Raw genomic sequence first — 13907 nt, forward strand, 5'->3', positions numbered from 1 at the left:
CAGACAATTTCAGCTTGTGCACAGTAAGAGGTAACTATGTGTAACAGATTTTACTGGTTACTTAATTATCTCTTCACATGCATCTGTTTTCAGCCTTTGATATTATACCATAGTCTAAATATTCTTTGAGTGACTTGTTTTTGCAACAAAATTTACTTGAAGTCTCAAATTGATTGGTTTATATATAGTTCAGTAGTACAAATTCAATTGTATTCAATTGTATTGTCTAACTCACATTGAAAAACTGCTGTCAATAATTCGATTACCCTGTCTGAAAACAATTTAAGCCAATCACATTACCATCACATATGAAGGTATAGTGTTCACCTTAAATAACATAAGCATATTCTCTTTCAATAATGTTGAAACAGAAAAAGAAAAGCTCTTGGACAAAAGATAAGACCAGTTTTGGGGCCAATAAATAGTCTAGAGCTCTCTGCCATCATATGGTCAATGACCATCCCCCCCTCTATAAATAAATTGTATGTTTTATGTCTCATTAGATAATACCCTTATAATATAAAAACCCAAATGTGCTGGTCACGACTCACTGCATCAGCCATTGGCCTGTCAACCGCCACTCCAGTCCTAGCTTCGAACATTCTTTTGCACAACAAAGCCTTATGTAAATAGGAAACTAATGCAGCAGGGCAGCTGCTATTGGAGGTGCCTTACACTGGAGATGAACGCTGCAAGGCTGAAATACTGAAAGGAATCCCCGAGACTTGTTATTCCTGTTTCATTTTTAGTGTTTCATTTGTAAAGCATACCAAACAGCAAAACTGCATGCTTGTGGGATTTCTTCACCAGGGGCAATCCCTTGTTTCCTTGCACCTGCCCCAGTGAAATTGCTGCCTTTGATATATAACATTTACCATATTTACTCAAATGGAAGGTGAACCTGAATGTAAGACAAATCCCAAAATTATTGGACAGTGCGCTAACTTGCATGAGTACTCCCCCCTACTTTTTTTGATAGCATACCGGAAACTTTGAAATAAAGACTGTATATGAATATGTATGTACATTTGTCTGTTGAAGGAGGGCTTCAGGTATATTGTATCAGGAACAGGGTTATCTCCCCAGGCGGTACTCCCTACAATTGAAAGGGAATTTAGAATCAGCTGCACGAGGTGACCTGAGTCCAGTGGTACTTTAAAGACCAGCAAGATTTTCAGGGTAAAAGCTTTTGGGGATCAAAGCTCTTGAAGGGTATCCGATGAAGGAAGCTTTGAGTCTTGAAAGCTTACACCCTGGAAATCTCATTGGTCTTCAAGGCACTCCTGACTCAAATATGTGGTGATTGAATTATTTTAGCTGATCTAAGCTTGCATCACACCTTAACTACCTTTGGATGGAAAGACAGTCGCAAAATACTATAGATAAATAAAATATATGCCTAGGAACACTTTCCTGCCGAAGTTTGACATTAGAAAATGAGAGGAAGGCGCAAGGTATGTTGTACTACAGCATCAGCATTATTGTGGACAGGAGTATGCATCTGTTGAAATCCCACAGGGGGGCTGCAGAAAGCAAGTACCGCTGCAGCTGTTACTGTTACATCAGCACAAAATCATCCGTGGATTTGCCCCCATTTAGCTACTTAATCCCCAGAGTAAATATGCTTTGATTGGGAAACTACCTGTTTTGGTGCAGTGGACAATCTTAACAGGTTTGTTATTTCATTTACCGCTTCCTTCCTGCATCCTTTCTTTGAGAAATATCTGCAACCGATAGGTGGCACTAAAAGTCTACAGAAACTCTGTATACTACTAAACTGTTCCCCTCCCCAAGTCTCATTCTTTGTAAACAAAGACTGAAATTTGAAATGTGTGCTATTAAACTACTGTTTTCATTGTCTGCAAAGTTGTGTCTTATCTTAAGCAGAAAATACTAAATTAAATATCTTTTGTCCTATCTTTTGTAGCATTTTCTGTAATGTTTCAAACTGGTTGAGAAAACTAACATGTCTTCTGTGTTGGAAATTGTGCATACATTACAGTGCAAATTTCTCACTATGATTACCAGAGAGATCTCTGATGATTTATATCCATATACCTAATTCTCAACTGTACTCGAAATATGGGTACTTATTTCTGCAAATAGGGAGCACATGGAGGGTAAAGAGATTTTTCTGCACACTTAAGACACTCCTCAGGTGTGCAGAAAAATCTTACATATTTTAAAAAAGTATATGGGGGGGGGTTAAATTCCCCCCGAAATAAAAAGTGGTGTCTGTGATACACAGGCAACACAACTTGACATTGAGGGCCTGGCTGCTGCTGCTGCTTCCATGGAGCTGATCCAGGCCCAGCTACAGGGATGGGAAATGTTGAGCACCATTTTGGGCCTGGCCACAGCCACAAGGAATACTGGGAGCTGCTCTGGGCCCAGCTGTGGCAGTGGGCTTCCCAGGTTGCTGAGCCCTGAGCACCTGGCAAGGAATCAAGGAAGGGAGGCATTTGACAAACTCAGCACTGGGCCCACTGCCACTGGTGGAGTCTTGAGCGGCACAGGACCCAGCCCTGCATCAGCTGGAGATTGGGGAAGAGGAACCTGGGAGTCTGGCCGAGCCTGCGGCATCATCGAAATCCAGTGGCAGCAGGACAAGCCAGAGTAGTGGGCCTGAAAAGGGCTGGTAGAAAGGAAGAATGGTGATCTGACCCTCCCACCCCTGACATTTCTGTCACCCTTTCCCTTGGAATAGAGGAACTCTTTTGGGTCACACTCAGGGAAGAAAGCAACAGCGACTGGTGAAGGGACCATGGGGTGGAGGTGGGGCTTGATAGGGGTAGTGGTTTGGTGGGAGGAGAAGAGAAAGGCTTAATGGGGAGAGGGAAAGAAAAAGGAGATATTGGGTAGGGGAGAGAAAGAAAGGAGAAAATGGAGGAGAGGGAAAGAAGCAATGGTGGGGGAATGCCCCCTCTCCACAAGTTTCTTGTGGGTCCCCACTTGTTAATTATAATGTTGTGAATCATGGGACTTGCATGTATAAAACAAAGTGAAAAGGATAACTATTTTCAAAAGTATATAAAACTATGGACACTTATTAGGATAAAATGATTTTTGTAATACGTATTTATTTAAAAAGATGTGGCTTCCTCAAAGCCTGAAAGATAAACAGTTATTAAATATATAAAATATAAAAGCCCAGGTATATTTTTATTCAAAGAAAGAAAGATGAAACAAGAGTATCACCTGTTATGATAATTAAGTCTTAATGTTACAACATAGCGAACGCTACAGAGGCGACCAGTGGAAGCTCGCTAAGACGCTCTGCCAATCAAGATCTGTGGTGGGAAGTTTAGCTGGCCAGGATTGGATCTGGCCAGACGGAGGGTTGTTCCAGGGAATGTATATAATCAGGACCCGGCCCACGTGTCTCTCTCTTGTGATGTACTCGCCAATAAAGTATGTTGCCTTCAACATGTCTTGTCACTCAGTACATCACCTTTCCTGTTTGAATTAAAGATTCCAAGAATGAAGTATAGATATTCTGTTCATATTACAAGTACATAAAGAAATGGCAACATGGTGGAGAAATTAGCAGGACAAAAGAGCCACTTCTGATGCAGAGCACCTCAGATCCAGTGGTTTTCACGTAAGAGTGGATACTAAGTTCTGTAGAAACTAGTTTGTGCCAATGTTTAATGCAATGTTCCATTTTGTGCCAATGTTTAATGCAATGCCATAAAAGCGAGACAGGTGCACAAGGCTCTCTTCAGACCTGGCTTGCCATTTGCATGTGCTCTGGAGTCCCAAAAGTCAGGCCAACAAAATCCATAGTCATTTACAAAAGAATCCTTTGGGGCATTAAGGTCATAACAAAGTTGCTGGCATCTCCAAAGATATTTTTGTACCTCTCTTAATTGCTAGTTGTCTCAGTGCTTATGAAACAGGACCTCTGGTTACAGCTCAGAATGTGACAGTTGAGAACAGCTACCAGGTAGGAATGTACTGGATTTTTCCCTATATATACTTTCAAGGGGGCTGAATAATGATTATCTGGTTCCCTGATTTTGCCCTGTGCGTCAACAGGATACAGTGTCTATCTAGGAATGCAGTGCTTAGGTAGAAAGATGACACCTTATCATCAGAACTTTGACATGTTGGGAACGATTTTGAAATGCAGAGGCACTGTTACTATAGTTTCACATTGCAGAAAACTAAAATCAACTCTTAGTCAAAATTCTTACTGATTCTGTCCTCATGACCTCCAGAAGTTGGTAGTACTGACTAAAAAAGTTACTTGAAAATTATATTTTGAGCAATAATTGCTTGCAATTTATTGCAATGTGCAATAAATAAATAAATAGAGAAATAAAAGGAAATGAACCAAATTGAATATGTATGTATGAAAAAGAATAGAAGATGAGGAGATAGCAATGACAGCTTCCATTGTGAATATAAAACCCAGTGGTTAATAATGTGTCTGTTGGATAAGCTAGCGATGCTAAACAGCTGGTAGAGATCCATCAGTGGGTTGATTCCTAATAGCATCTACTGATAGCTACAATATGTACAATTAGAAAAGTTTAGTGATAAAGTTTTTCCTAGATTTCATTTCAGGCAGCAAGAGGGTGGTTGCAAGTATGTTCCAATGCATGCATACATAGAAATCACAATAATAGAAAATAAATATTTCTGAGAAATCAAGTTCAGCCTAGTATTTTCCTTGTTACATTTATTTATGGATAGGGAGACTCCCCACCTCTTTTTGTAGGAGGATATTTAAATATACACTTTCCCTACCTTGTTGTTGAATGTGATCCAATCCAGAAAACCCTACAAAACCCTGAAAATGTGTAATAGCTCTCTTGAATCCGTACACATTTTAAAAACAATAACATATTATTCCCTTTCAAGTCTAAAATATGCTTTGTTTTGCAGGTGCTACAGGATGTGGCTACTGATCACTATGCTGGCTGTACAAGGAACTGCGAATCTGGAAGAAGCCCAACCCAAAATGAATCCTGAACAATTTATGAATGTGGTACATTGAGCTCAGACAAAAAGAACCACTGTAGTTGCTATGATTTCTATCCCCCTCCTTTCCCACATACAACTCCCCAAGAAACCAAACTTAACTCACAGAACTGTCATTTTATCATCTATCCTGTATTACTAGCTCTCAGAGGCAATCTTTCAACTTCCACCAAAAGTATAATGTTTGTTGAACATTTTCTTTTTGTATCCACAGAGTGAGAAAATCCAGTACTGGAACTATCCTTGTGAAGAATATGAAGTACTCACACATGATGGGTATTATCTGAGTCTCAGCAGAATTCCAGGAGGTAAAGTAAAATGTGGGAATGTAAAGTGATATACTTTTATTTAGGCAAAAGAATATGACATGAAGCTCTGCTTTTAACAGTGCCTTCATAAGGAAGCATAAAGACACTGTTGTATATATATTTTTTAAATGAGTGCAAAACCAATGAAAATGTAGGAACACACAAACAGGGAGAAAGGCTAACAAATGAGAAACTGGCAAACAAGATGAAACCGGGCTGCCACCTGCCTAATCTTAGTTGGTAAGGCCTCTGAAGATGGCTGGAGGGATTGGGTAGGTTCATAGGAGAGTGCATAGCCCTCAAGGTGTGCTGCTGGCTCCAGGCCATATAAGGCTATCTCTGCCCTCCGATCCCAGTGCTTGCTTTAAACATCAGAGGTGGAGCCAGGCAGACAGAGAAGGAGGAAGCACACTTCCCTCTCCACAGCCGGCGCTCGCGAAGCGCTGGGTTTGCAGAGGGGGCGGGTGCTTCCTCTTTGCCTGTGTGCCTGGCTTCATCTGTGATGCTTAAAGCAAGCACTGGGATCGGAGGGCAGAGGGAGCGATCCCAGCGCTTGCTTTAAGCATCCGAGGTGGAGCCAGGCAGACAGACAAAGAGGAAGCACGCTGCCCTCCCCGCAGCCGGCGCTTGCGAAGTGCTGGGTTTGCGGTGGGGCCACATGGAGCGATCCCAGCGCTTGCCTGAAGAAGATGGAGCCAGGCAGGCAGGCGCAGGGGAAGCACTGGATCGGAGGCAAAGGCAGCGGATCGCCCCCCCCCAAAGGTACGTACCTTCGGACCATAAGACGCACACAATTTCCCCCCCATTTTTTTTTTGGGGGGGAAGTGCGTATTATGGTCCAAAAATACGGTATGTAAATTATTATGTATTTTAATTCTTAGACCCTATTGTTAGAATTTCTGTGTGGTGAGCCGCCCTGAGCCCGCCTTGGTGGGGTAGGGCGGGATATAAATCAAATAAAATGAAAAAAAGTTTTATTGATCACTGTGAAGAGAGTCGCCAGAGGAGTAGCTCAAAGGGATATTGATAGCAAGGCTGTTACGATAAGTGCGATATACTCCATGCAGTTGGTGTTTCAGTTTTTGGCATTCCTTATCATACCATGGGTCTGACTTCCAAACAGGGGAACTGGGTTTAGCAGTCGATTGTTGTTTATAAATAGCTTGGTAGGAGACCATCTGGGCCTGGAGCCTTCCCTGCCTTCAACTGATTGCTTAGATGATTAATCACATTAGGACTAAGGGGAGGGCCAATCAGATAGATTGGGAGGGATTTAAGAACATAAGAGAAGCCATGTTGGATCAGGCCAACGGCCCATCCAGTCCAACACTTTGTGTCACACAGTGGCAAAAAATTTTATATATACACACCCACTGTGGCTAATAGCCACTGATGAACCTGTGCTCCATATTTTTATCTAAACCCCTCTTGAAGGTGGCTATACTTGTGGCCGCCACCACCTCCTGTGGCAGTGAATTCCACATGTTAATCATGTTAATTTGTTCTTGCTGATCTGATACAATGGACAGAGGGTCAAAAAATAAGTGCTGGAAGTGGTCTCTTAAAGGGGCAGGCAGCTAAATGGACTACCCCCTTGCTTCTAGCCCCATCACCCCTGCTGACTGACTACCAGGGCTTTCTGGATCATATGGCGGTAGCCTTTGCTAACCCCCAGCAAGCAGCCACTGCCAGTCAAAAGATCTGGACCCTAAAGCAGGGTAGGGACTCGGTTTCCCAGTACTCCACCGAGTTCAAAATTCTGACCCAAGACCTGGCCTGGAATGAGGCTGCCCTCACGGACCAGTATACAGAGGGGCTGGCTGACAAAGTCCTTGATGAGCTGGCATGGAAGACCGACTGGCCACACTGCAAGGTCTAATCACGCTGTGTCTCCACATCGATGGCCGGCTGAAAAGCCGCTGCCAAGTGCAAAGCTGCGTCCATCCCTCTCAGCTGCCCTGCCGCCTAGTGATGGTGACAACCCCGATGCACACCAGTCCCGAGACTGACGAACCCGAGCCCATGCAACTCAGGGCTGCATGGCCACGCCTCACCCACGAGGAAAAAGCACAGCACCGCTCACAGAATCTCTGCCTGTACTGTGGAGGGGCAGGGCACTTCTCCTCCGGCTGCTCCACCAAGTGTACCCAGCCCAGTACCGTGCCACTGCCACCAGTAAAAGACCAGCCCCAAGTCTGAGTGGACCCCACGACTTGGGGCACCTAGCTGGATACCCTAAACCCTATGTTACCAGCCAGAGCCCATTCCTTGTACTGGTCACACTCAGCTTGCCGGACGGGCGCTGGCTGTTCGTCTACGCCATGGTCGACTCCAGGGCCACCCGTTGCTTCATTGATGTGGCCTTTGTGAAGCAAAGACACCCTGACCCTGGTCAAAGCCATCGATGAGCACCTCCTCCGCTTTGGTCCAGTGACCCAGGAGACCCACCCGGTCACACTGCAGATTCAACACCATCCCGAGCAAGTACAATTTGAAGTTGCTTGCATGCCCTGCTTTCCCCTCATTCTGGGACTCTCCTGGCTCGTACAGCACAACCCCCTAGTGGACTGGGCACAAGGAAAGCTGAGCTTCAAAGACCCTTGTCCTCACCAGACCTGGTCAGCCACCCTGGCCACCGCCACCCCGGCTGCTGGTCCTCTTCTTCCCTCGGCCTACACAGACTTTGCCAATGTCTATGAGGAAAAGGGGGCCGACCAGCTCCCCCTGCACCGGCCGTATGACTGCACCATCCATTTGGTACTGGGGCACCCCTGCTTATGGGGCGGCTCTACCCCATGTCCAAACTGGAGCTAGGAGCCCTGTGGGACTTCCTCGCCAAAATCTTGGAACGGGGTTTCATCTGGCCATCCACATCCCCGCTGTCCACCCCTGTTCTCTTTGTCAATAAGAAAGGCGGTGAGCTCCGGCCCTGCAATGACTACGGGGCCCTGAACAGAATCATCCTCTGGGACCGCTACCCTTTGCCACTGATCCCAGAACTACTGGATCGCCTTAAGGGGGCCCAGGTCTATACCAAGCTGGATCTCTGGGGCGCATACAACTTGGTGTGGATCCACACAGGAGACGAAAGGAAGGCGGCTTTCGGGACCTGCTATGGCCAGTACAAGTATCTTGTGATGCCCTTCGGCCTGACCAATGCCCTTACTGTCTTCCAAAGGCTGATGAACGACATCTTCCGCGACCTGCTCGACTGTTGTGTGATCATTTATTTAGATGGCATTTTAGTTTATTCCGAACGCCCCAGCACGCCGGGCACGTCCGCCAGGTCCTGCAAACCCTGCGCGAGCATGGTCTCTGCCAAGCTAGACAAGTGTGCCTTTGACTTAACAGCCATCGAGTTCCTTTGCCACATCGTCTCACCCCATGGGACTCGGATGGACCCGAACAAAGTCAAGGCAGTCCTGACCCGGCAGATGCTGTGGAACTGCAAGGATGTACAACGGTTTCTTGGCTTTTCCAATTATTACCGCCAGTTCATCCTTGCCTATGCCGACGTAACCACGCCTCTGACCCAGCTTCTCCGGCCCAAAGAGCCATTTCACTGGCCTCCAGAGGCAGACCATGCCTTTGCTAACCTGAAAACCTGCTTCACCACCGAGCCGCTCCTGCGTTACCCAGACCCGCAGCTACCGTTCACAGTAGAGACCGATGCCTCCAGCGTGGCCTTCGGCGCAGTGCTATCCCAGCGGGAGGACCCCTAGCCGCTACAACCCTGCGCATACTACTCGCGGCAGCTGATGCCCACAGAGCATAACTACATCACCTTGAAGGGACCCGCCACCCCGTCCAGGTTCTGACTGACCACCAGAACCTGATGCGCACCTGCAGGAACTCTGGGCTCTCCAGAACTTGCTCCGAGAGCAGCCCCAACAGGCTAAAGAGGCCTACAAGACAGCCGCCAACCGAAAGTGATAGGTGGGGCCCCCACTGAAGCCCGGGGACCACGTCTGGCTCTCCATCCGTTACCTGCATTGGCCTGGCTAGTCTCACAAGCTGGACCCTTGGATTGTGAGGCCTTACCTGATCATGGACCAAATCAACCCTATTGCTTTCCGGCTACAGCTGCTGGCCACCCGATCTTCCACCAGTCCCTCCTTGTTCCTGCTACACCACCGGATCCCATCTGACCGCCATCTCCAGCGCCGCCTCCTCCTGCCCTGGTTGATGACGAGGAGGAATACGAGGTCCACCAGCTCCTGGACTCCCGAATCCATTGCGGGGACCTCCAGTACCTCATGGAAAGGGAAGGCTATGGCCCCGAGGATTGTTCATTGGAACCCGCAGACAACCTACACGCCCTTGATCTCGTGCAGCAGTTCCACACTGCCTGGCCCGTCTGTGTGTGGGTCCTCCGGGGGGGGATAGTGTCATGAACCCTGACGAGGAGGAGCTGGAAGGGTTAACAGACCTGGAAGATTTGCCAGCCAGTTCCTCAGCTGAACAAACAGCAGCTGGTCCATCAATCACTCTCCAGGCACCAGTGTCAGCTGATGAGGATCAATTTCTTCCAAGCTCTCTTCATCCCATTTCAAGAGTTCGAAGCAGGCTCTGGAAAGAACTTTCAGAGCAAAGATATGAGGCACGCCGATGCTTCAGATTTCTCAGTCCTGAGTTCTAGCAGAGTCACTACCACCCAGGGAGCAGGCTGATTGAGACTCTCATATAGCTCCCACCCAGGACCTGGTAACCTTGTGGAAGCAACAAGTCTATTCTCTGGCTTGCATCCACGCTCCTTCCTGCTTCCTGATCCTGACCTGCTTGATTTCCTTGGCACCCTGACCTTTTGGCTTTTGGACATTGACTTCTGATTCCAGTTTGTGATTCTGCATTGGTGACTTGGCTCCTGTTTGACTTCCTGGACTTTGACCTTGGACTGGCTTTGGACTCCTGCCTGCCTGCACCCTGAGAACATGACACAGGGGTTGGGGGGGGGACTCACCTGGAGAGAAAGATCTAGGCCTCATGGCTGGTGTCACACAGGAAATCACATCATCAAGCCAACGATGTTGAAGAGATGCTCTGGGCAAAAGCTCTGGTAAAACTTCCTACCATTTTTTTTCCCCAAATACCAGAGCATTGCCTGGATGTGACTGGTGTGATGATGTCATTTCCTATGGGATGCTGGTCATCAGCCTGTGCCTTGCTCTTTCTCTAGGTAAGTCCCTTTGCATGCCAGCTGATCAGCAGCTGGGAGCCAGGACTTCTTAGTGGGCGACCTTCTCTTGCACTGGGGTCTGGTAATCCTATTTCTTATGCTATATATATCTTGTGGAACTGATAATACTGAATTTGAAGCCAGATTTTGTTTGGCAGCCAGTGTTGTTAGTTCCGGCAAAGAAAAAAAATCACCTGCTTTTAGCTTGTGTTAAAAGCAGTCCAGTCATTCTAGAATGAACCCATAATATTGGCTTCCCAGGCATCTGAGGATTTTACTTTTATCTTAATGCCTAGAGCCTTTATCCAGAAGTTTTTTATTGCAGGACCCTAAGCATATACAAGTGGAGGTAGGCCTAAATATGGAAGTCAGACCAAAAATAGGTAGCTAGATATGCTTAAAATAGTATGATATATTTCAGTATATATTAATTCATTTGATTGTATTTCAGACCGCCTATCATTTTAACTGGAACTCTTAACTTGTATACTAGTATACCTGATAATGTTTTGTTTTCTCAGTCGTATCTGATAATGGACTGTAATAAACCAAATACCCTCAGACCACATATCTAAGGTAACCTAATTAAAAAATTCACAAATAAGAATTTTGTCCCAAAAATACATATGTTCCAGCCATTCTTCTATATATGATGTACATTTATGATCTCCATCAGACACCAACAATTGGCAAAGGCCCCTTTAAAATACAATAATTTTACAGACTCTTCTAACAGCCAATAGAGAAGAGTCTTTCCACAAATTCTCTGCAAATTATTCCATAGTGAATAAATGATAACAGAAAATGCTGCATTCCTAAATGAGGTTGCATGGCACATTTGTTGAAGGAATGGAAAAGAGGGATTGTTGGGAGGATCTTTGTTGGAAGGTGGGAGCAATTGTATTAATGGGCAATTGATCTGAACCACAGTTGCATTCCTTTTGTGATATCAATAAGGGTATTAACTGTAGACTTAGGGGTTTTGTATTCTTTAGGGAAGGGGCCTGGGATATTCTTTACTACTGTAAAGAATGTGTCCCAGTTATCCTTGATTCCAGACTGCCCCACCAGAAGCATTTTTTCTGGATAATTACATCTGCATGCAATGTCTAATTAGGGTCTTCAGGTGACAACTAAATTAATCCAAATAACATCCCATGAAAGGTTTGGGACAGTAAAAACAATGGACTATCCTAAACTTGCCTTAAGTGCATCTGTAATGGATAGTAAATGGTAAATACTGTAACCTTGTCTGAAAACCTTGAGTGACTCAGTGACGGGGAATTCAAATAGAATTCTACAGTTGAGAGTGGCAGTTAGTGGTGACAGTTAAGAATTATAGTTGACAATGAAGAGGAGGGAAAGGATCAAGAAGGATCCTGAGTTGGGGAAGTGGGACAAGTTGCCATTCCCTGAAGGAAATAGCTCCTAGTAAAGTGGTGTGTGTGTGTGTTTGATCCCTATCAGGTCTATGAGAAATAGTTCCAGTAAAGAGGGGTGATCCCTATCAAGTCTGAGTGAAATAGCGCCTAACAACGGGGTGTGACCTCTATCAAGTGGTTAAGAAGGGATATTGGAACTCATGAATGTTCCTTTCTTTGCCGACTTTGAGACAAAGAAGCCTATATGTAGTGTATCAGTAAATAATATGCGACCGGGCGCAGGGGCAACTGGGCCGTCCCAGAAGCCCCAGCGCAGGGCGCGAATCTCCCCGCCTATCAACAGCTGTGGCGGGAAGTTCAACGGGTCAGGATTGGCCTGACCAACCCTGTAGGATGTACCGGGGATTGTATATAAGTGGGACCCGGCCCGCGTGTTCTCTCTCTTGCAACTCTCTTGCAACATGTTGCCCTACTCTCGTCTCCGCTTCGAGTACGTTACACTGGCGACGAGGATGGGATTCTAGCCTTATCGGCTACGACGGAGATCTTGGGCAATGAACGACCGATCACGACCGCCACCGCCACCATGGCCAACCAGGGCGGAATCACCGGCTACCTCGAGGCCTTCGACCCTGCTAATCCAGAGGGCTGGGAGTCCTACTCGGAACGGGTCGAGTTCTACCTCCGGGCCAACAAGGTCACCGACGCCGGAGCAAAGAGGGATGTTCTCCTGAGCGTATGCGGGCCTGCCACGTTCGAGATCGCAAAGGGTCTCTCGGCGCCCGCCCGCCTGGCGGAGAAATCTTACGAGGAGATCATCAGACTCCTCACGGGCCACTTCTTGCCGCAGCCCTCACGGGTGGCTCGCAGATTCCTGTTCCACAGGAGGGACCAGGCGGCAGGAGAATCGGCCGCCGACTATCTGGCAGCCCTCCGCAAGATCGCCGGGAACTGCAACTTCCCCCAGCTGGAAGACATCCTGGCCGACCGGTTCACGTGGGGCCTCCGCGACGAGAGGCTCCAGCAGAAGCTCTTCGCCAAAGAGGAGCTCACCCTCCAGAGCGCCTTCAGCGAAGCGGTGGCGTTCGAGAGGACCTCCAGGACCTTTCCCAAGACCCGGTCAGACGCCGTCCACCACGAGGAGCTGGACCACGACCGCATGGAGGAGAGAGAAGCCTACCAGCTGCGTCGCCCCGCCGGCCCACCCAACAGAGCGGCCCAACGCCCCCGAGCGGCCGATCGACCACCGGCGTCGGAGAGGGCTCCGGCCACCAAGTGCGCCAGCTGCGGCGACGCCCACGATCGGAGAGACTGCCAGTACCGGACCTGGGACTGCCGGAGCTGCGGGAAGACCGGCCACATCGCCAGGGCTTGCCGGGCCAAGCTCAACCGCCGGAGGCCGACCACGCACCACGAGTCAGCGGAGCTCCACTCAGCAGACTCCACGTCCCTACAGGTACTGAACTTGCCCCTCGCCACCCCCGATAAAATTAAAGTGGCAGTCCTCATCGAAGGAAACCCCTGCCAAATGGAGGTGGACTCAGGTTCCTCCATTTCCCTCATAGCGGAGGAGACCCTGAGGGAACTGTGCCCCCGGCAGCGGCTGCAACTGCGGCCGGCGAACTTCATACTCCGGGACTTTCAGAAGAACCCGGTGCAAGTTGCGGGGTGGGCGCGGGTGCAAGTCGAGAGGGGGTCCTTCTACGGGCCGCTGAACATCCTGGTGGTAAAGCGCCAACTTGCCACCCTGCTAGGGCTGGATTGGTTCAAACCCTTGGGAATACGCGTGGAGGGGGTGGGGCAAACCCTAACGCCCAGCGGGTTCGGGGAGATTTGCAAAGAGTTCCCCGAAGTATTCGACGGGTCCCTGGGAAGCTACAAGGGGCCGGCCATCTCACTGCCCCTAGACCCCACGGTCAGGCCGATTCGGCTCAAGGCAAGGAGGGTTCCGTTCGCCTTGAAGCCCAAAATAGAGGCCGAACTAGACCGCCTTACAGCCCAGGGAGTCCTGGAGCCAGTGGACTACGCCCCCTGGGAGACCCCCATCGTAACCCC

The 13907-nt window shown here is 47.9% G+C and overlaps 1 protein-coding gene across 1 annotated transcript in view; it reads left to right on the plus strand.

Moving 5' to 3' along the window:
* Positions 1-2293: 2293 nt before the first annotated feature.
* LOC132574288 (lipase member M-like) overlaps positions 2294-13907 on the plus strand; it is a 31414-nt gene continuing 19800 nt past the window's right edge. Inside the window, exons 1-3 of the mRNA XM_060242648.1 lie at positions 2294-2616; positions 3877-3946; positions 5201-5294. Coding sequence (XP_060098631.1) covers positions 2294-2616; positions 3877-3946; positions 5201-5294 — 487 coding nt within the window. The remainder of the gene's footprint in view (positions 2617-3876; positions 3947-5200; positions 5295-13907) is intronic.

This window comes from Heteronotia binoei, chromosome 6 (genome assembly GCF_032191835.1).
Source record: "Heteronotia binoei isolate CCM8104 ecotype False Entrance Well chromosome 6, APGP_CSIRO_Hbin_v1, whole genome shotgun sequence".
NCBI lineage: Eukaryota > Metazoa > Chordata > Lepidosauria > Squamata > Gekkonidae > Heteronotia > Heteronotia binoei.